Source organism: Equus asinus, chromosome 13 (genome assembly GCF_041296235.1).
Source record: "Equus asinus isolate D_3611 breed Donkey chromosome 13, EquAss-T2T_v2, whole genome shotgun sequence".
In the NCBI taxonomy this organism is placed as follows: domain Eukaryota; kingdom Metazoa; phylum Chordata; class Mammalia; order Perissodactyla; family Equidae; genus Equus; species Equus asinus.
This window is the reverse complement of record NC_091802.1, coordinates 22,473,221-22,494,588: the sequence shown is the minus strand read 5'-3', so window position 1 is coordinate 22,494,588 and position 21,368 is coordinate 22,473,221. Positions and strand designations below refer to the sequence as shown.

The window sequence follows — 21,368 nt, the reverse complement described above, 5'->3', positions numbered from 1 at the left end:
GTATGTCCCGTGTGGTATTTAGGACCTACTTATAGTAAAATTTTTTGTTGTGTGTCTGAAATTCATATTTAACTCAGGCATCCTGTCTTTGTTGTTATCCTTGTTTTTTACTCGTTTATTCATTTTGCTAAATCTGGCAAACCTAGATCCAGGTAAAAGGTCTAGGAAACTCTGGCAGGTGTGGACAAGGGAGACATTGACCCCCTAGGCATCCCGGAGTGGAGGCAAGCTTTTTGGAGCCCACCTGAAGCCCAGGCCAGGTGGGCAGGTGAAGAAACCCTGAGATACTCCGGCTCCAACACGCCGCCTGGAAACACAGTGAGAAGTGAGAACCACACTTATGTTAAACTATACTTTATTAGTTGGCTTGTCTTCCCAAGCCTGGGTCAGGAACCAAACCACATCTCCCAGCCTGCTGCGCATGGCCTGGTCTATCCAGAGAGGGTCCTAGAAGTCACATCCATCCACCCAGTCTCTGAGGTCCTTGCCCTGGCAGTGATGCCTCCAGGCCTCCCTGAGGATGGAGGATGGGGAAGAGGAGAGACCAGATCAGCTGCAGCCTTCAGTCCCTGCTCAGAGAAGAACAGGAAGGAGGCGTGGGCTCTAAACCAGAAGTGAGGCAAGGAGAGGGGCTAGCAAGGGGAAGAGAGACAAGTAAACCGTGTTGACTAGCAAAGAACCCACTAGAAGAAGTGAAAAAGGAAAAGAATGGCCCTTAAAAATCATCTATATTTTCTCCATATTTTACCGATGGAAATACAGAGTAATTTGCTCAAGTTCACCTGGAAGTCAATGGTGAAGGCCTGGAGTCCTGGGGTCCAGAGCCCCAGTTCAATGCTCTCTTCCTACCCCATGCTGCTTCTGCTGATGATGATGCCACTTGACGTGTACAGCGCTTTACAGTTTACTTAGCACTGTCAGATCCATCACCCGTTTCTCCACCCCTCCCCCAGCAGCCCTAATAGGAAGATTGGGCAGATATTATAATCCCCTATATTTCAAATGAAAAACTGAGATAGACACATAATTATTTTCCCAAGGTCCACATTTAGGAAATGACAGAACTGCACCCACACCCACTTCTCCTTGGCTACTCATCTGGCTCTTTTAATTGCTGGTAACTATAGTTTATAGGTTCTTTCAAGACCATTACCTTGTTTCAGTATCACACTAGCATCTTAAGGAAGATAAGCAAGATCCTGGAGGCCTGGGGGCCTGGGGTCCCAAGTTCCCAGGGCTTCCAAACTTTGATTACTAGTCTCCTCCATGATGTCAATGTCAAAGAGCCCAGTGACTGAGAGTGTCCTTAAAGGACCTCTATAGATCTATCAACCAAGAGTAGTCAACTGGCTCGTTTGTCTGTTCCATTAAACTTTCTCATTAGACATGAGACCCTTGAGGGCAAAGACTTGGGTCTCAGCCATCTCTGAAGCCCAGCACCCAGCACAGAGCCTGGTAAAGATGAGTTCTCAATGCATGTGTGTGGAAGGAATAAACAGTACCCTTTCTACCTTCTGGGACCACTTCCTGTCTTTAGCCTCAGCCACCTCTCAGAGCTTATACATGCCATGAATTTACTCCCAGTGTACAAAAGAGAGTTGTTCTTTGGTTTAACCCAAAAGAACTTGTTTCTTCCATCCAAGAGTGGTGCCCCCAAGGCCTCAAGCCCTTGGATTCCTGCCTGAGCCTGCCCTCACACTTTCTGATTTTATAGATGTGCATTATTTCCTGCTGAGCCTGCCTCACTCCAGATTCAGTTCCTAGAGCTTCAACTGTTCTCAAACCAACACTTCCCCCAGAGCTATGGCCATTGTCAAGGCCCATCTCAGACCTTCTGTAGAGTCACAGTCGTTCTCACCTCCTCCTCTCCCTCACTGCCCCCTGTCAGCAGTCTCCAGTCCTCCTCCCCAGCCCTCATCCCCAACCCCTCTCCTGTCCATCACCCACGCAACTGTTCTACTCCAGACTCTATATCTCTCACCTAGACTCCTGCAAAACCCTCCCCACCGGCACCCACGGCCTCTAGTCTCTCCCCTTTCTTCTGCTCTTGGGCTGACACTTAATGCCTTCCAAGTTACCTTACCAGCCTGGTCACTATCACATCTGTCCAAGGTTCTGATGCGCCAACCACCTAGAGTATTTGACCTGCCCACATGCTGCCCCCTGCTGGTCACTCATCCAGAAACGTTAGCAAAGGGAGGTTGGAGACTGAGTAGTGAAACTCTTATCAGAAGAGGCTAGGAAGCTATAGGGCCCCTGCCTCAGAGGCCCCTCTGTGAACCAGTGATCTGGTCCAATGCCCCATCAGAAGCCCATCCAACTCCCTTGCCTGTGAAGATGGCTTCAAAGGCCATCTTGTGAGGAGGTGGTGAGAAAAGAGAAGGCCGACAGGGTGAGGCTCCGGAGCGCCCCTCCCCCCAACTCATGCTTCAAGCAGGGAAGCTCTTCTTTGATCTGTTGTACATCTTGAGCTTTTATATAAAAGCCAATTTAGACGAAGATGCCACAGTTAAAAAGCAAACAAAAAGGTTTACTATACCCAGATCTAGCAGACCTGTAGGCAGGCATCCCAACACAGGCAAGTCTTAGAAGAGCCAGGCTTGCCTCCGAGACCACCAGTGAATTGTTTATCTTCCCTGAAACTCAGTGTGTTGTCTGTAAATACTTCAGTGGTAGTAATCCACACCACCAAAAGTAGTTGTGGGGCATGTGAAGCCATGGAATGGCGCCTGGGACAAAGTGTGTACTCAGAAAAGGTCAGTTCCCTGCTTCTGTCCCCCAGTCCTGGCCACATTGCTTTGGGGGGCTCCAGCTCAAGTTGCTTACCAGCTGCCCATGCCCCGGGGCTCTTGAGTTATCTTCATGGCACAGATAACAGCATTCTTGAGGTTAGGATTCAACAAGTCTGGGGAGAGGGGTAGAGAAAATGATGAGGGAGCAGGGGCAGAGCTGGACATCCAGAGTCTGTCTGTCTGTCTCTGTCACAAACACACACATAACACACACACCTTCCTCCATCCTAAACCCAGCCCTGTCTCCTGACCCATCTGGAAGCACAGGTATGACTCCATCACTTCCCCCACAATTAGAAGCAATCCCCCCTCAATCCCTGTAACTCTCAGGACAGTCTCCCATCTGGGACCCCAAATCAGATTCACGGAGGACCCACCCTCATCGCTTGTCCCATCCTGCTCTCCTGGGTGGGCCCAGCAGGTTGGGGGGATCCCCACTCAGAGATAAAGACAAAAGGAGCAAACAAAACCAGGGAAGCAGTAGAGGCCTGGCCCCTCGGCCCCGGGCTCAGGCCCAGCCTACCGGAACAGTACATCTGGCACAGGTTGGGGGCCTCTGGGTCGAGATTTTGGCACCACTTCCGGCTGTTGACCTGGAAGATGCCATTGTTGGTGCTTCCATCAGCTTCATGGTCCACGGCAGCTGTGTTGAAGCCACTTGTGTAGTAAGCAAGACAGACCCCTGCATAGGGTGGAGACAACGACCTAATCAGAAGATCAAGGCCAACCCAGACGAGAGCACTGACAGTGTGACTCCCACACGTTAGCTCCTCCGAGCCTCAGCACCTGCTTCGAGGTGATCAGGGCAGACGCCCTCCCGCCTACTTGACAAATGAATGCACCAGAGCTCAGAGGAGCAAAGTGACTTACTCAAGGTCGCATACAGCTACCAAATAGCAAGAATCAAGACTGGACCTCAGGCCTCCTGACTCCTAAGCCAGCAGTCTTCCTGCTGTCTCACTGTTCTGCACATAGTAGGGCCCAAGAAACATTTGTGGAGTGAATGAACTAGAGCTAAATCTTCAGAGGCAAGATTAGGAAGACACAGGTGGGACCTTCAGAGACGGCTAGAACTAGAGAGAAGATGAGCCCAGATGTGGCTGTCCTTCACAGCTTCCTGAAACGGCCGCCAGCTTGAAAAGTTTGGTACTACTGCCCACTTTCCTCTAAACGTCAATAGGACTGTCTGATCTTTGTGCTATGATTAAGATTAGTGTACTAAGCTATTCTGTTCCTTTGGCTCCTACCTTGGCTGCCTGCTATGTATTTAACTCGGTTCTGGGTGTTCTCTACCTGTCATCTCATATAATCCTTGCTTTACAAACGAGAACTGAGGATCAGAAAGCTCCCAAGGCCACACCCCTTGAGCGAGGAGGAGGGAGAGGAGGAGGGAGGGAGCGCTGGTGGGAGGGAGCCCGGGGCCAGCCAGGGAAAGGGGTTCTCACAGTCAGCCAGGCTGTAGCCCCGGTAGCCCTCGAGGCCGAAATTCCGTAACGTTCTGGTCAGCTCACAGCGACTGTAGATCTTGGCCTGGCCGGAGGGGAGCAGGCAGCTGAGCAGAGAGGCGAAGGCCAGCAACACGATCCCGGGCGGGCACAGCCACCTTCCAGGAGGCCAGCCCCTGGCATCCATGCAGGCAGCAGAAGTGGAACCCCCGGCGCTCAGGCTCAGAGCTGGGTTTTGAGATGGCAGGCAGCCCAACGGCCCTGGTCGTCCACTCACAGAAGGCTATCCCCCTGGAAGAAGAAGAGAAACAGGTCCCGTGTGTGCCCCTGGGAAATGGGGAGAAGGTTCCTACATTGCAAGGCGTCTCCCTGCGACCCTCAGGAAGCATCAGCCACGCCCTCAAGATCCAGGAGAGGGTTCCCTGAGGCCAGCCCTTCTCCCTTCCAGTCCCGCTTTATACCACCCTGCCCCAGCAGTGGAGAGAAGAGGAGGAAAAATGGGGGAGAAAAGAGTATATTTTGAGTTCCATACCACACACCAGGCGTTATGGAATCCTGAAGCCCAAGATTTCACAACTAGGAAGGGACAAAGTTTGGACTGAGACCAAAGTGTATGTGAATCAAAGCCCCACTGGGTGTGGCCATGTGCTGCTGTTCCCAGAGGGGATGCGCCAAGCAGTGTCCTCGCTGTAAATGAATCCCTAAGCCCACTTCCCAAGGATGCACCCTTCTAATGCTGAGTCTCCCTCCCCTGGCCTTGTCATCCCGCATCTCGTCATCACCCCCCATCCCCCTACCTCTGCAGCTTTCAATTCCAATTTCTCCCTGACCGCCCCCTCTGACCTATCTTCCCACATCTCTCATGATCTCTACCCACCACGCTTGCCCTCCACCTTCATGGAGTCAGAAAACAAAAGAGTCCCACAACCTCAAGACAGGTCTCCCTACAAATGCATGGCCTCCAACCCCGCTGAGGGTGACAGAGTGGTTTAAGAGTATGGCTGTGCCATAAGACTTGAGTTTGAAGCCCACCTCTACACTTTACAATATCTCTGTCTCTGGACATTCTCAGAGCCTCAATTTCCTCATCTATAAAATGATGAGATTAATAACACCTGCCTCAGAAGATTGTTGGAAGAATGAATGAAAAGAAAGGCACAGAGAGAATTTTACTCTTTGCACGAAAAATAGGTTCGTTGTTATTTCTATGACGAAGGACTTCTGGCACCAGCACTAAGGTTTGTCTTTGGTCAGCTTTCTCTCTCCCATTTCCCTCAGAGGGTATTCAAGACCCTCATTACTGTCCTTGGGTCCCATCTCTGCCTTATCCCACCTCTTCGCTCCCAGAAGACCTCACTTCCTGCCTCAATGAGAAAAACAAGGTGATGACGTGTAAGATTTCCTTCCTCTTTCTGCCTTAGCCCTGTCCGCTTACCAAGGCATCAGTGGCCTCATCTGCCCTCATCTTTACCCCTCTAGCATGAGGATGAGGTGCGTCTACACTGATCAAGGCTCATCTTTCCTCTGAGCTCTAGATTTCATTCTTTCCCCTCTCTAAGCTTTGTTCCACCTGTCATCTCTTCTCTCTCAGCATCATCAGCATCTCCTCCTTTCTCTGCGTGTATAGACATGCTTAGTCCTCCAGTTTCTAAAATACTTTCCATTGATCCTTGTCATTATTTGTACTGACCTATCTCTCTCCTCCTCTTCTCATCTAAACTTCTAGGGGGAAAATTACTATTTTCTCACCTCTTATTTGTTTTTCAACCCAGGAAGATTCAGCTTCATCGCCACCACCACTTGCCTGAAACTGTTCTGCCCGGTCCAACAGACCCTTGTCAGTTCTTGTCTGATGGGGGTCTCCGCAGCATTTCGCACTGCTGACCGCTCCACTTGCTGCCTTCCCTCTCTTGGCTTCCATGATGCTCCCTTCTCCCAGATCCCTTCTCTCCTCTCAGGCTATTTCTTCTCATTCCTCTTGTGGAATCCACTTCTGCCCAGGTCTTAACTGTTGCTAGGCTTTCCAGGCATTTCTACCATCAGCCCTCTTCTCCTCCACTTCAGGATCCCCTCGGGAAGCCCTGCTGTTAACTGCCACCTTCTGCTGATGGCTTTATATTACATCTTCCCCAGAACAGCAGACCCCGTATGCAACTGCCTCCCGGACAGCTCCGCTTGGCTATCCCACACCTACCTCAATAAAGCATGTCTAAAACAGAACTAACGTTCCTGCTAAAATCTGCTCTTCCATTTCACTTTCTTAGTTTAAAACATTATTGGTTTGAAACTCATAATGTTCTTTGGTTGAAACTCATTTATCCAAACTAGAAATATGGATGTCATTCTTCACTCCTTCTTTCCATCACTACATCATTTACCCATCTCCAACCAATCAATCCCAAAGTGCTGCTGAGTCTACCTTCCCACCAAGAGTGCCATCTTTCCCTTAGTTCAGACCGTCATCACGGCATGCTGATGGTCTCCTTGTGTCCAGTCCTGACGCTTCTTCCAAACTATTCTACACATAGTCACCAGAATGAATTTTTTAAACAAAAAGCCTGGCCGTGTGGCATCCTTCAATCTCTCCCTTCATCACTGCTCCTAAGCATGGTCCATGAAGACCCTCATACCCAGTCCTGCTGACCTCTCCCCACCTAACACTTAAGTTCCAGCAATGCCATGTTGTTCGCTCCTGAGGATTCTGCCATCTAGAACAGTAATCCTTTCCTTTCCTTTATATGGTTAACTCTTACTCGTACTTCAAGGCTCACATCAGAGGTGAGTTCCCCAGCAAGACTTTCCTGGTAGGCCACTGCCCCCCAACACTTTCAAGTCACCTGCACTTCTGCCCTCCATCTGTCACACTAGACTGTAATATATGTCAGCCTTTCCCACCACAAGATGAACTTCCAAAGAACAATAGCAGTCTTATTTGTCTTCACATCCTAAGAGTCTAAGCAGAGTTGCTGGTATGGAGTGGCTGCTCAATGGGTGCTTCTTAAACCAAAGTGTACTGAAGTCACAACTACAAGGGCTGAGCCCTTCCCATCAGAGTGTGGGGATGAGAGGGAGGAAGACAATTAACTTTACTGAGTTCTTAAAATCTGGCAGATGCTGTGCTGGGCCTTTTCTGGATGTTTTCTAACTTGATTTCATCTAAGCCTCTCAATGATTCAAGAGGGGTAGGATTAATATCCCCGCTTTATAGATGAAGAAGCCAAGTTGACTACTATACAGAGACTGTTTTTGATTTTTTTGTAGCAAAATGGCTTAAAAGTGAGTTCATCCTGAATATTTCACAGCAGATCCAGAGGCATAGGAGTCAGGTCCAGTGATTCTGAGACCAGAGACCTGTGAATATAGTCTCCTCTTTCTCAACCCATCACTCTCCCAGCCCAGGACCCCTCCAACTCTGCCCATCACCTTTCTTTCTCTGTACCCCTTTCTGGCCAGACCAGCCCAGGACCCTGGTTAACAGAAGCAGGAAGAGGGGGAAGAGGGCTCACTGATCAGGTGTCGTCCCCACCAGAACTAACACAGCAGTGACGGTGGTGGCAGCAGCAGTGGCCCGACACCCTGCTTCAGCTCAGGACACCCCACATGATACTGCTGGAGCCCCAGGCACCTGGCATTAAGAGAATGATGGGGAAGGTAGGCTCCAGACTGACACAGAGTCTTCTGGAACTCCCTAGTTTGTGAGCTCATCTTCTAGAACCATCTTCACGCACAGAGCTTTGACTAGCCCTTTAAGCCCCTCAATTTCAGGGCCTGGGGCCATACTGGGAGTACCTAAGCTCAACCCCTCTTGCCTGCCTCTACATACACACTCAATACTTTGAAGGATGACTCATCTCCTTCCAACAGATCCTTCAGGTGGCTCCCCAGCGATGATGGTGGGTGCCCACTGCCTCCCCAAGCTGCTTATCTCACCTCCAACTCCTTTGACTAACCGAAAGTTCTTCTTCAATGCTGAGCCACAAACCACCCCTTTTCTCCATCTGGATGATGATGCTTCCGTGTGGACAAGCCTACATCAAAAGTAATGCTGTTGACCCTGAAATGGAAAGGCATGGGACACCCATGTCTCTGCCCCACGGGGACTCCTGCTTGGAGGCTGTGTGGCATGGTAGGTAGAGCATGGGCTTTGGAGTCAGGCTGACCTGGGCACAAACACAGGCATTAGTGACTGCCAACTGGGTGACCCAGAAAAAGTGACTTAACTTCTCACTTTCGTCAGTTCTCAAGTGGGAATAACAGTACCTGAAACATCTTTGTAAGTGCTTAGTACTTAGTAGTTAAAGTATAGTGCTTGGTGCTCAGGGTGCTCAGTACATGGGTGCAATTACTACTGAGAGCAGAGCTCAGCCATAAACATGCTAAGTTGTACTGTGTTCGCCCTCTCCACCTGGGCCCCGGCCCAGGCTGACCAGGTTAGAACTGAGGGTTGGCGCAGCATCACATCAGGATTTCTTCTCTCTCTTTTTTTTTTTAATTTTATTGTGGTACAAATACTTAAGATGAAATCTACCCTCGTAAAAAATTTTTAAGTGTACAGTATGGTACCGTTGACCACAGGTGCAATGCTGAAAAGCAGATCTCTAGAACTTACTCATCTTGCTTAACTGAAACTCTATCCCCGTTGATTGGTAACTCTCCATTTCCCCCTCCCCCTAGGCCCTGGCAACCCCCATTTCACTCTGATTCTGTGAACTTGACAGTTTTCAATACCTCATATGAGTAGAATCATGCAGCATTTGTCTTTCTGTGACCAGCTTATTTCACTTAGCATAACGTCCTCGAGGTTCGTCTGTGTTGTTGCATATTGCAGAATTTCCTTCTTTTTTAAGGCTGAATAGTACACCATTATGTGTATATACCACATTTTCTTTATCCATTCATCTGTCAATGGACACTCAGGTTGTTTCCATGTCTTGGCTGTTGTGAATAGTGCTATAATGAACATAGGACCTCTTTGAGATCCTGATTTCAATTCTTTTGGATAAATACTCAGAACAGGATTGCTGGGTCATACGGTAGTTCTATTTTTAAACTTTTCAGTAACTTCCAACAGTAACTGTTTTCCATAGTGGCTGCACCATTTGGCATTCCCACCAACAGTGCACAAGGGTTCCAATTTCTCCACATCCTCACCAACACTTGTCTTTTGCTTTTTTGCTAACAGCTATCCCGACGGGTGTGAGGTGATATCTCATTGTGGGTTTGATTTGCATTTCCCTGACTATCAGTGATGTTAAGCATTTTTTTCACATACCTTTTGGCCATTTGCTTGTCTTTGACAAAACGGCTTTCGCATCAGTATTTCTTAAAAGCTCCCCAAATAACTCCAATGCTCAGCTGGGCTTGAGCCTTTATTCAGGGGCAAGAGCTCTGACTAGAGTTAGATAAGTCTGAGTTCAAGGTCTTTGCTCTGCCCTTGACTGGCTATTTAGTCTTGGCAGGTTAACACCCATTTCTTCGTCTATAAAATGAGGTGTTACCCAGCCTGTCCACTGGAACGATGTCCTTAATCTCCCCAAGCTTCAATTTGCTCCTCTGTAAAATGGAAAGAGTCCCTCCACTGCCTCAATGTGTGAAGATGCTAACCACTCAGATCAGTACATTTCAGCCATGATTTTTATTGTCTGGCCCCTGGTGGTGATTCCATCTGCTTGAGTTTTGGGGTTTTTACTATGTCGGCCTGCTTTTACTACTTTATTGCTTCTTTTTATCGAGTAATCTTTCGATTTATTTTATTTTATTGTATGTTTTGTTATTTCTCTCTTGACATTCACTTTTAAATGGGGAATAAGAAACAAGGGCTCAAAAGGAGCAGTGGCGAGGGCAGACAAGGCCCCAGCTGGCGATGAGCGGGTCTATATTTCTCTGCTGAGCTCTGCACAAGTCTTTCCAGCTCTGCCAAAGCAAACTCGGATTCTTGGCCACATCCTGGCAAGGGTCCTTCATCGGCTTCCTTCAGGTTTAAGTTCTCCAATAGCATCTATTACATTCCTGGTTCTCAGAGCTGGTGGCACTTTAGAAAAAATACTGATGCCTGGCCCTGCCCCAGGCCAGTTACACCCAAATCCCTGGGGGTTGGGCCCAGTCATAGATATTATTTATTTATTTATTTATTTGTTTGTTTGTTTGTTTGGTGTGGAAGACACTCCCTGAGCTAACATCTGCTGCCAATCTTCCTCCTTCTGCTTAAGGAAGATTGTCCCTGAGCTGACATCTGTGTCCATCTTCCTCCATTTTGTGCGTGGTATGCTGCCACAGCATAGTTGATGAGCGGTGAGTAGGTCCATACCCTGGATCTGAACCTGCAAACCCTGGGCACTAAAGCAGAGCGTGCAAAGTTAACCACCACGCCACCAGGCCGGCCCCCATCAGTGTTTTTTTTAATGCTTCCCAGTGATTCCAAAGTGCTGCCAAGGCTGAGAGCCACTACTCTAACCAAACTTTCTATAGTTCTCTAAATGTGTAATAATGTTTTGCATCCATGTTTTATATGCTACTGTATATGCTATTCCCTCTGTCAAACACACCCTTTCTGCCCCACTCCCTGGCTAGCTTCTAGTCCTCCTTAAAGTGTCACTGAAGCTTGGCCTCCCCCTCAGGCCTCCTTGGGCTGATTTAGGTTCCCCTACATCCTTGCACGGCATCTGATGCTAATTTGTAATCTTAGCATCTATCACACTACATCAATATCTTCTTTCTCCATCACTCCCACCAGACTAGGAGACGCTTAATGTGTCTTTCATGTCTATTTTTCCAGTGTTGAGAACAAGATCAAAAATGCTGAGTGAAGAAATGAAGAAACGAGTGAAAATCACCTAGGCGATTGATTCAGAAGAACTTTAGCCCAGAGGAGAACCCCGAGGCTGGTCCCAAAGAGTGTGCAGGCTCACTGAGGACAATGAAAAAGTGAGTCCTCCTCTGGCTACAAGCAGGGAGAGCCTGGATCTCCTAGAGAAAGACCTGCTCACCCGGTCCACGCCAAACTTAGTACATTGAAAACGCAATTAACCTCTTCTCAATGACTTGTGTCCTCGTTATTTTCATCATCGATCACAGTATGTGGCTGTAATTGCAAGACGTTGTCCTCAGGAAGACTGAGACATGCAAAGTCACTAACCCTACACTAAATAGCCTCACAGCAGCATATTCTTCTAGTTTTGTGTCTCTATCATTCCGTCTTCCTCCTTGTGATGGTTAATTTTCTGTGTCAACTTGACCGGGCCACAGAGTGTCCAGATATTTAGTCAAACATTCTGGGTGTTTCTGTGAGGGTGTTTCTGGATGAGATTAACATTTTTTAATTGGAGTATATTTGACATATAACATATAAATTTAAGGTATACAGCATGTTAATTTGACGCATTTATATATTATGACTATGATTGTATCGATAATTAGCACCTCCATCACATTACATAATTATTTCTCTTTTTAGTGGTCAGAATAATTAAGTTCTAGTCTCTTAGCAAGTTTGATGATTACAATACAATATTATTGTCTATATTCACTATAGTGTGCATGATATGAGGTTAACATTTAAATCCGTAGATTGAGTAAAGCAGATTGTCCTCCTTAATGTGGGTGGGCCTCAGCCAACCAACGGAAGGCCTGAAAATAGAACACAAAGATTGATGCTCCCCAAATAAGAGGGAATTCCTCCTGCCTGATTGTGTTCAAGCTGAGACATTGGCTTTTTTCCTGCCTGGGGACTCGAACTGAATATTCTGCTCTTCCTGGGTCTCGAGCCTGTCAGCCTTTGGACTGGAACCACATCATTGGCTCTCTTGGGTCTCCAGCTTACCAACTCATCCTGCAGATCTTGGACTTGCTCACCTCGTAATTGCATGAGCCTTATCATACATACATACATATATATGTATTCTATATATATCATATCATGATATATCATACATACATATTTATATACATATATAAACACACACATCCTATTAGCATAGATACACACACACACATACACACATCCTATTAGATCTGTTCCTCTAGAGAATGCTGATACACTGTTTGTGTGAAGTTGGTAGAAAAACCATTTAACAGTTGTCAGGTTCCTCAATCCACATTCTTCCCTCTTTGACCCGGTGCCACTGCTGGCTGACACTCTTCCCTCCCCTCTTATGACTTGTGGCTTCTGCAGTACCACGCAGCTGGCCAAAAGCAGCCAGACTGGGGCTGGAGTCCTGATGTCACAAAACTTAGTAGTTCCGTGACCTGGGCAGGGTGCTGAGCCTTGCTGAGCCTCAATATCCTCACCTATAAAATGGAAAAAACCACCACCCAGGGTGGTGTTGAGGGGACTCATGAGATAACACCCAAAGCACCTGACACAGAACCTGGCACCAAGCAGACACTCACTAAAAGGTAGTTTTTCATTCTTGTTTATTTGGGGAGGAAGAAACCAAATAACCATACTTTAGAGAACTGCACATGAATTGTCAAAAAAGCTCTGAGTCAAAGGGCCTGGAGGATGTGGAAAAGGAAAATCATGTGCTCCTTTTAACTCATCAGAGGCCTTTTCTTCATCCAGGCTCGTGCTGTGTTGGCCCTCCCTGAAGTCACCAGATCTCCGGATAAGCAGGGAATTACTCTGCTAGCATTCGTCTTCCTGAACTTCTATCCTAGGGCTTTGCTCTCAGGGAAACAGACACAGCCTAAAGAAAAAGGACAAACATCAATCTTGGAAAAAGTGTTTGTTCATCCCCGTCATACTCCCCCTTTCCATCCTGAAGTCCTTCAGGGGTCAAAATGGTTCTTCCATATCTGTTCCCACCACTCTTGTTGATGCTCTCAGCGTATCTTATCTGGGACTGAAATCATTTCCTACCTGGTCTCTCTACATCTAAATAATAGTGCTGAATCCAACATTGCCCATTTTTAAACCTTTCAATGGATCTCCATCACTTGCAGGACTAGTTCATCTGACTCGGTTCAGCAGCTTGATGGTCCTCCACAGTCTGTCCTCTTCCACTTCTCCAACTGGGCTCCCACCGTCTGAACTACACACTCTTCCCCAAACCTATCTGCCTAAAATCTCTCTTCAGCGGGTACCAGATAACTCCATTTCATCATTCGAAATCAGCCCAGCATTGTAACTTTTGCAGAAAAGGTTAATCCAACACTCTCTACCTCCCGAACCCTCCAACCTATGTTCTTGCCCCTGCACCTTGAGTCCATCCCTATCACGGAACAACCACATTACTCTACACTTTATGGTGCTCGTGACTGTAGCCCCGTCTGTGAGCTCTTCCAGGGCAAGGGGTATGTTATATTTACCTCTGTATTTCCTTGACCTATTAGTGGGCGAGGCACTCACCCATTGGATAAAGGTTAGGCAAATACATTTAAAAACACTGGTTGGGGAGGGATAGAGATGAACATCGCTATCAAGGGGATAGCACAAGGGAGATTTTGTGGTGACAGAACAGTTCTGTATCTTGATGGTGGTGGTGAAAACACAAACCTACACGTTATAGACCAACATAGAACTATATACACACATTGTAGCAATGTCAGGGTCTTCCTTTTGATCTCATGCTGTAGTGATGTAAGATGTAACCATTGGGGGAAACTGAATGAAGGACACGGGGGATCTTTCCTTACTATTTTTGCAACTTCCTGCATATCTATAATTATTTGAAAATAAAAAGTTTTTTTAAAAAGCAAAAAGGCCCAGGCTGGTTTTATTGTTCTGACTAATCTAATAAAATCATTGGAAATGAGGGGCAGTCAACTCTGAAATTTTTCACAAAGTCTAATTTAAGATTACTTAAAACTGACTAGCTAGAGGGTGAATGATTAGAACATAAACATAACCCAAACGCACTAGAACACCTGGTTTATTTAGAATGGCCACAAGTTTCTGCTCTACAGTAGGCGTTCAAGCCAGCGCCTAAGTGGTTAGAATGCTGAGTAGAACGCATGAGTCAGTGCAGCCGTGGGAGCTGACCAAGGTCACCTACGAGAGAAACATCACGCATCAGTGACACCAGCCAACCAGACAGAAAGAGGCTGAATGGGAGGAAGAAAATTGCATGCCTGACCCATGGCTTTGGAAGCCGTGGGTCCTAAAAATCTGAGTCCATGTCCTTAGCAACTTGAGAACCCTCACAAGCTGGAGGTGCTTAAAAAAATGAGGCTTCCAGTAAACTGACACCTTCAAAAGCTGAGGGCGTCCACAAAGCCAGGCGTCTAAAATCCTGCAATTCCTAGCAACCAGGGTGGGCTAACCCCCTGATGACTTCAAGAGCCTAGAGCTCTAGGAGCCTGGGGCCTCTAAGAACTGATGTCTCTAATAACTTGGGGCTTTGGGAACCATGAAGCCTTTAATAAATTGAAAAATTGAATAACCTGGGGCTTCTAACAACCCAAGACTTATAATAAACTGAGATTCTTAGCAACCCAGGTTGCCTAGCAACCTGGGGACTCTAGTTATCAGAGCCTCCTAGCAACCAGGGAGATTGCACAACCTGGGGGCCAATGCACATCCAACTCTGGGCCCAGCCTGCCTCTCCCTCTGTCGTGACTGCACGCTGAACCTTGAGAGGCAATGTGATCTAAGAGACAGAGGCTCAAAGACCTGTGAATAATGCTCTCATTTTGCCACTTACTAATTGTATATCCTTCGGCTTCACTCTCCTTACATATAAAATGAGAATGATAAAATGACAATGTCTAGCCCATAAAACTATTGTGAGAATCAGGTAAGAAGGCTTATGGGAAAGCACTTTAATAGCTATACATATGCATGTTGCCATTTCTGTCTGCACCCTCTCTCCTCTCCCCTCCCATCTCAATACCCACCATATTCCATCAATTCTACTTCTAAAATATCTTTCCCATGTATTCCAGCTCCATCACCACCACCAGTCTCAGGCCTCTCCATTGTCTACACTGCCACCAGTTATCTTTACAACACACAAGTCCTATCATGTCACCTTTGCTTACAAGCTTCCATGGGCTTCCTTGTTCTTGGAATCAAGTTTAACTCTTTAGCTGGTACATAAACTCTTCATAATCAGGCCATATCTTTCCAGCTTCATCTTCAGTCACTCTCTCCACCCCTACTTCCTTTGTTTACTCCTAAAACAACCCTGAGAAGTGTGTATTGTCATCCCAGTTTCACAGATAAGATGGGGCTAAAAGAAGTTAAGTAACTTACTCAAGGGCATACAGCTTTGAAAAAGCGATTTGTAACCAAGTCTGACTCCAAAACCCAAGGTCTTTGACTGCAAAGCCCAAGATCCATCACTGCCTCTTGAAAGGTTCCAAAAATATGATTCTCTGATTACTCTCTTAATAACCCAACTTTGGTCTTGTTCCAAAGCCCCTCCGCGCTGTTCTGTGGGAGCCACTGGACAACATTCAGCTTTGGCGGAGCTTGAGGATTTACCACCAGAGAGCGCTCTCCTTGCACCCAAAAATATAAATATACATCAGCCCTAAGAGACTATTGAGATCACACCCAGCCAGACCTGTGCCCTGTCTCACTTTGTCAAATGGTTCATGGTGTAATTTTAGGATAAATGGTTGCCTCCATGTTGCTGTTCCTCACAAAGGCCCAGTCATTAACATTTTAGTGCCTAAAAAGTTGTTTTTATGAACATCCTTCCTGTCAATAAGGCAGGTTAATCTGAGTTTTAAGAATACACATATTCCTCCATAGGACTCAATAAAGGAGCTGAAAACACCTTTATTTGCCCTGTTTGAGTCTCAAGATTGGAGGTGTGGGGAGGCTGATGGGGACAGCGGGAAAATGACACACCACCACCGGTGCAGTCGGACCTCCTCATTTTATGAACAGGAGGACAAAGATCCCCAAAGGGAAAGCAAATTGCTCCAGGGCCCACAGCAAGCAAGAGTCAGGGCAGGGACCAGATCTGACTTTCCAGAAGATAATTTCATATTAACACACTCGTCTTGTAATTGACAGTACGTAAGAGGAGTCCTCCCACATTGTTGCTCACGGGCCCAGAGCACAAACGGCGGGACAGTTACCCTGGGTACTGTCTGGGGCACTCTATGATGAGTAGAAGAGAAGTCATTCTTGGTTCTGTGGGCATGTTCAACCCTCTGAATGCCTACGTCTTCATCTCTGGAATGGGGAGAATGAGATGCGCCTCCTAGAAAGTCTGACTTTCCTGCTGTGTCCCCTCTGCCACCTTCCCCACACCTCTCGGAGAGCTCTTCCCTCCCGGCTGACATCAGAGACCCCAGCAGAGCTCTCCTAAGGTGCTGGGGGGTTGGGTTGGGAGGAAAGACTTTCTCCCCTTAGCACCCCAAAGCAATTTCCTTCCCAAACTGCAAGCAAAGACCTGAGATCCAGGTTCAGGCTGTTCAATGGGCCCAAAGTAGTTCTAATCGAGGGGTGATTTTGTCCCCCAGGGGACACTTAGCAACGACTGAAGATACTTTTGGTTACCACAATTAGGGAGAGGGATGCTACTGGCATTTAGTGAGCAGAAGTCAGGGATGCGGCTTAACATCTTACAACACACAGGTCAGCCTCATAAAATAATTATTCAGCCCAAAATGTCAATAGCACCAAGATCAAAACACCCTGACACAGAGCACAGAGCAGTCTCGGCCTGGTTCTCACTCTGCTCCTAGTTTCTGCGTGAGGTTGGACAGGCCACCTCGTCTCTAGGTCACGTTCAGTTTCCTAACCTATAAAATGAGACGTCTTGGTTTTATTTGACGACTTACATGGCCCCTCCTGGCACTATCACCCTCCAGCCATGCTTCCTAGCGACCCGCCTGTTGATTTTGCTTATGGTGTCTTGAGTCTCCATAAGCCAAAAAGAGACTCTCCTCACCTCCATTTCTCCAACTATAGTAAAGGAGTGATCACTCCTACTTCACCATTCCTACATGTGTGAGGAGGAAAAGGCACTAAGCTTATGTATAGTCGGCGTTTAGTAAACTTTGTCTTTTTTTTTTTTAAGAAAACCATCGTAAAGAATCAGCAGGGGAAAAAGTTTCAAAGGTCCTGTGATTTACCAAAAAATGTCCTCATTCAATGGGCACCAGGGCAGAGGGACCTTTGAGACGAGAATCACATTTTTTCAGACCTTTCCAAGAGGCAGCTATGGAGCTTGGGCTTTGCAGGCAGCCTGGTGAGGCAGAAGGAAGGAGGGCTTTGGAGATGCATGGGCCTGTGTTTGGGCCTCTGATCCATCCTAAGGAGAAACGTTTCTGTCAGAAAGAGAAAAAAGTTTCCACTGGAAGAACCACTCCAACAGCCCAGTCCATGCCGAGTGGGGTGCAGAGCTTTGATGCCAAGTCTGACCTGAATCAAACCGCTCCTCTACCATTCTCCACTGAGTGGCCTAATTGTCAACATTGCCTCTCATTATTATATGCTGAGAGCCACAGGGGGGTCCCAGTCAGTGTATTCCCTGCCTAGGTTCAATTGCTTTCATATTTAAGATTTCCATGAGAAATCACAGACATTGTCAAACCCTCTTACGGTTCCACAAGAAAGATGTTTGGTGGCCTGTGTGACCCTCCCACCTACACCCACGCACACACCCACACCCACCCACACCCCCCCACACACACACACACACAAATACATCCATTTTACATAATGAAAAGCAAACACTGGGCGTTTAATCAAGATGAGGATCTGAAGGATGGAGCACATATACTTGTGTTTTTTCAACCTTAGTATCTTCTCCCTTCCTCCACTGCACCCCCAAGAACATGTGAGTCAGAGGAGATAAAGATGACTACCCTTGACTGTTTAAAATGGGAAAGGCGTCATCCTACCCCTGAGCCCGGGTAAAGAAAGCAGTCTTGTAAAACAGAATCCATCCCATGGTTAAACCAAGACCGTCGTCTATTGATTAAAGGTCAACAAGGATGTAGATAAGTTAAGCTATGCAGACCTAACATTCTGAAATGCCAAGTCCTAAGGCTAAACGTCTAAAACCAATCACTCAACTTAAAAGGAGACACAACCCCCGAGGAATGATCAGAGCCTAAGCCCCTCAACTGGATCTAAAGTCCAGAATACCAGCATCCACTAGGACTCCCACAGGGAGGGCTGCAGCTGAGCTCGGAAGGACACGCTTAAAACAGAGTCCTGTTGTTGTGCACGGAGCTCATGGGATTGTGAGACAGATCCATGAACTGCCGGCTGTGTATTCCTCCTGCTGGGAGTAGGGAGAGAATCAGGCTTGGCAGAAGAAACTGACAGACAGACAGGAAGACAGAGGAGACAGAAGCGGGCAGTGGCATCCACGTGAAAAAGACAGGCAGTTCTGGTTCCTTAAACATTTTCAATAAGAAGTAGAAACTCGTTCTTCTTCAGGTTAAATCTTTCCTTTCTCCAGGGAAAATGGTTTTAGCTATCATTCAGTTTCCTCAACAAAGGAAGCCAATTTCTACAAAGGCAATAGAGTTATTCGAGAAGCTTTAATCTAATTATATTGTCAAAAGAATTCAACACTTGGCCTTTTAAAGCAGCCCCTTCCTTTGAGTCTAGGGCAAGGAGTTGAGAGCAAGCCAGCTCAGAGATCAGGACAGGGCCGGGCAGGGCAGAATCTCAGCTCTGGGCTGGCCTCTAGAGGAGTCAGCCCTCAAGGCTCAAGGTGCTAAGTTTAAAGGCAAAGCAACTCAGGAGTGAAAGGAGCTGTGTCAGGACAGCTGCTCCGGCTGGGACGAGGTCCAAGCGGCCAGCCAAAGCCGGATGCACACAAGTCACTGCTGGAAAATCTGCCCATCTGGGGCAAGATCTGCCCAGCAGGTGGGTCAGGAAGAGAACAGGTACGTGGCCGTATTTTCTTGTTTCTCAGTAGCTTCTCAGTGCTTAACCCAGACGTTGGTACATAATAGATGCTTAATAAGTATTTGTAGAACAAATGAGTCAAGACAAAGCCCCTACAGACACCAAGTCCACTCCCCTTCTTGCCTCCATCATCCTGCGTTATCACTGCCTTCCTAGTGACTGCCCAAGGTTTTTATTAAATTTATCCTATTTTAATTAGGTACCAAGAACAAAAATACAGACACTGCCAAGTCGTAAAGGACAAGAACGTTATAGGAGAAATCTAATAGGAAACATCAAACGTGGAGACGGATCTGTTGATTGAGCTCTGGGGGCATTGACTGGGAAGGGTAGAAGTGGCTGCTGCAGAGCCGTAGGGCTGGTGACAGGAGCCTTCTGGGCTTGTCCCCACTGCTGCGTGGAGAGAGGCAGAGGAGGCTGGACCTTGCTTCCTGGTCTAGCCAGATGCAGGGGACCAAAACTTAGAGCAATCCTGCAGCCTGCAGTGAGGTGTGGTCTGGCCTAACACCTGAGCGTTTTGACTTCCCAGCACGGGCTTCCCATGTAGCCAATGGGAGAGGAAAGAAGTAGAGAGGCCACGTGGGATGGGGCCAGCCTGTGGCTCAGTTCTGGAAAGAGCAACCTGGCTGCCTGTCCAAAGGGTGCTGCTGAGACCATGGTGGAAAATCAGTAATGATAAGAGCCACAGTCCCCCTGACAGGAGACTGATGACCTGAGAGCTAAATGTTCCACAGGACAAGGATCTCCTGCACCTGAGCCAGAGGCAGGAGAGGAGCTGGAGCTGCAGCAATCCAGCCAGTTGAGGCTGAGCCATGGAAAAAACTAGGGTAGTTTGTTGGCTTTGCCAGCAGCCGGGTGTGGCCTGAGGCATCCTCTTTACCCCTGGTCTCTAGGAGGCACCCCTCCACGACCACACATTGAGACACAACCGTTGGAGAGGGTCTTCCCCTTCTTAAGCATGGCTTCAGATCCCTGGATCCTGCGGGAAAAGTGCTCTGTGACATCTCCTGAGAGAGGACTGGTTGTCAAGTGACAGTCCGTGAAGCTTGGGAGACTCTGCCCAGACGTCCCAGGAGGCACGGCAGGGGAGCAGAGGGAAGGGGAGCAGGCAGGGTTCCGCCGCCACTACCCCCTCACGTCAATTAGAGCAGCTTCTCTCTTCTCCATATTATATATTAAAATTCCACATAAGGATTTGTTTGAAGAAAAGCTTCTGAAGCTGAAAAAGGTTGATGCGTGTGGTAGATTAATTACTGGTCTCAGATCTCCACCCCGCTATGGGAGGGTTATACATCTCCACTCTTACCATGCTTCATGGTGGACAGAGCATATTTCCCCAGCCCATGACTTTGGGCTTACCTATGCTCTGACCAATGGGATGTTTGCATGACTCTAGCAAAGACTTGAAATGTGCTTGCGCCATTGCACTGACCCTCTAGAACGCCTTCCTTTTTCAGTGATAAGAATTTGCCTCAGTTAAAGACACAAGTCCAAGGAGTGTGAGAGGCATGTGGAGCAGATCTAGACCCAACCCACAGCTCCGAGCCACGCTGAGCTGAGCCAGTATAGATTAGCCAAACCCAAGCCAACATGCAGGCCCATGAGCCCAAAGTAAACGCTTATTGTAAGCCACTGAAATTTCAAAGTTGTTTATGTAGCAACACAACTGACTACACAATGCCTTTTAAGGACCCTTCCAGTGCCTTCATTTAAAGAAAGATTCTGATTACTTAAAAAAGTTTACAGAAAACTTGAACACTGCCTGGTTCTACCACTTTGAAGAACAATCTTACATTATCTAGCAAAGCTGAAGATGCACATACCTGACCATTCAATGACTCCACTTCTAGGTGACTTCATACCATAGAGCAGGGGGCAGAACACTTTTCTGTAAAGGCCCAGAGAGTAAGTATTTCAGGCTTTTCAGACTATAGGGTCTCCGTCACAACTACTCAACTCTGCTATTTTAGCAAGAAAGCACCCACAGACAATACTTAAATGATTGCCTATGGTTGTGTTCCCATAAAACTTATTTATGGACACTGAAATTTAAACTTCATATAATTTTCATGGGTCACAAAATATTCTTCTTTTTAACCATTAAAAATGTACAAAACCATTCATCAGCGGGTGAATGGATAAACCAAACGTGGTATGTACATACAATGAAATATTATTCCGCCTTAAAAGGGAGGAAATTCTGACACCTGCTGCAGTCTGGATAAACCTTGAGGACACTGTGCTGAAAGAGTGAAAGAAAGGACAAATGCTGTATGATGTCACTTACGTGAGGTACCTAGAGTAGTCAGA

The 21,368-nt window shown here is 47.1% G+C and overlaps 1 protein-coding gene across 2 annotated transcripts in view; it reads right to left on the bottom strand.

Moving 5' to 3' along the window:
* Window positions 1-354: 354 nt before the first annotated feature.
* The window catches only part of SPACA3 (sperm acrosome associated 3), a 35,885-nt gene continuing 14,871 nt past the window's right edge, over window positions 355-21,368 (bottom strand). For both annotated transcript variants that reach the window (XM_044745050.2, XM_070482772.1), the window contains 4 exons: window positions 4,238-4,528; window positions 3,316-3,474; window positions 2,827-2,905; window positions 355-514 (listed from right to left, as the gene is read on the bottom strand). In XM_044745050.2, coding sequence (XP_044600985.1) covers window positions 448-514; window positions 2,827-2,905; window positions 3,316-3,474; window positions 4,238-4,424 — 492 coding nt within the window. In that variant the 5' untranslated portion in view covers window positions 4,425-4,528 and the 3' untranslated portion in view covers window positions 355-447. The remainder of the gene's footprint in view (window positions 515-2,826; window positions 2,906-3,315; window positions 3,475-4,237; window positions 4,529-21,368) is intronic.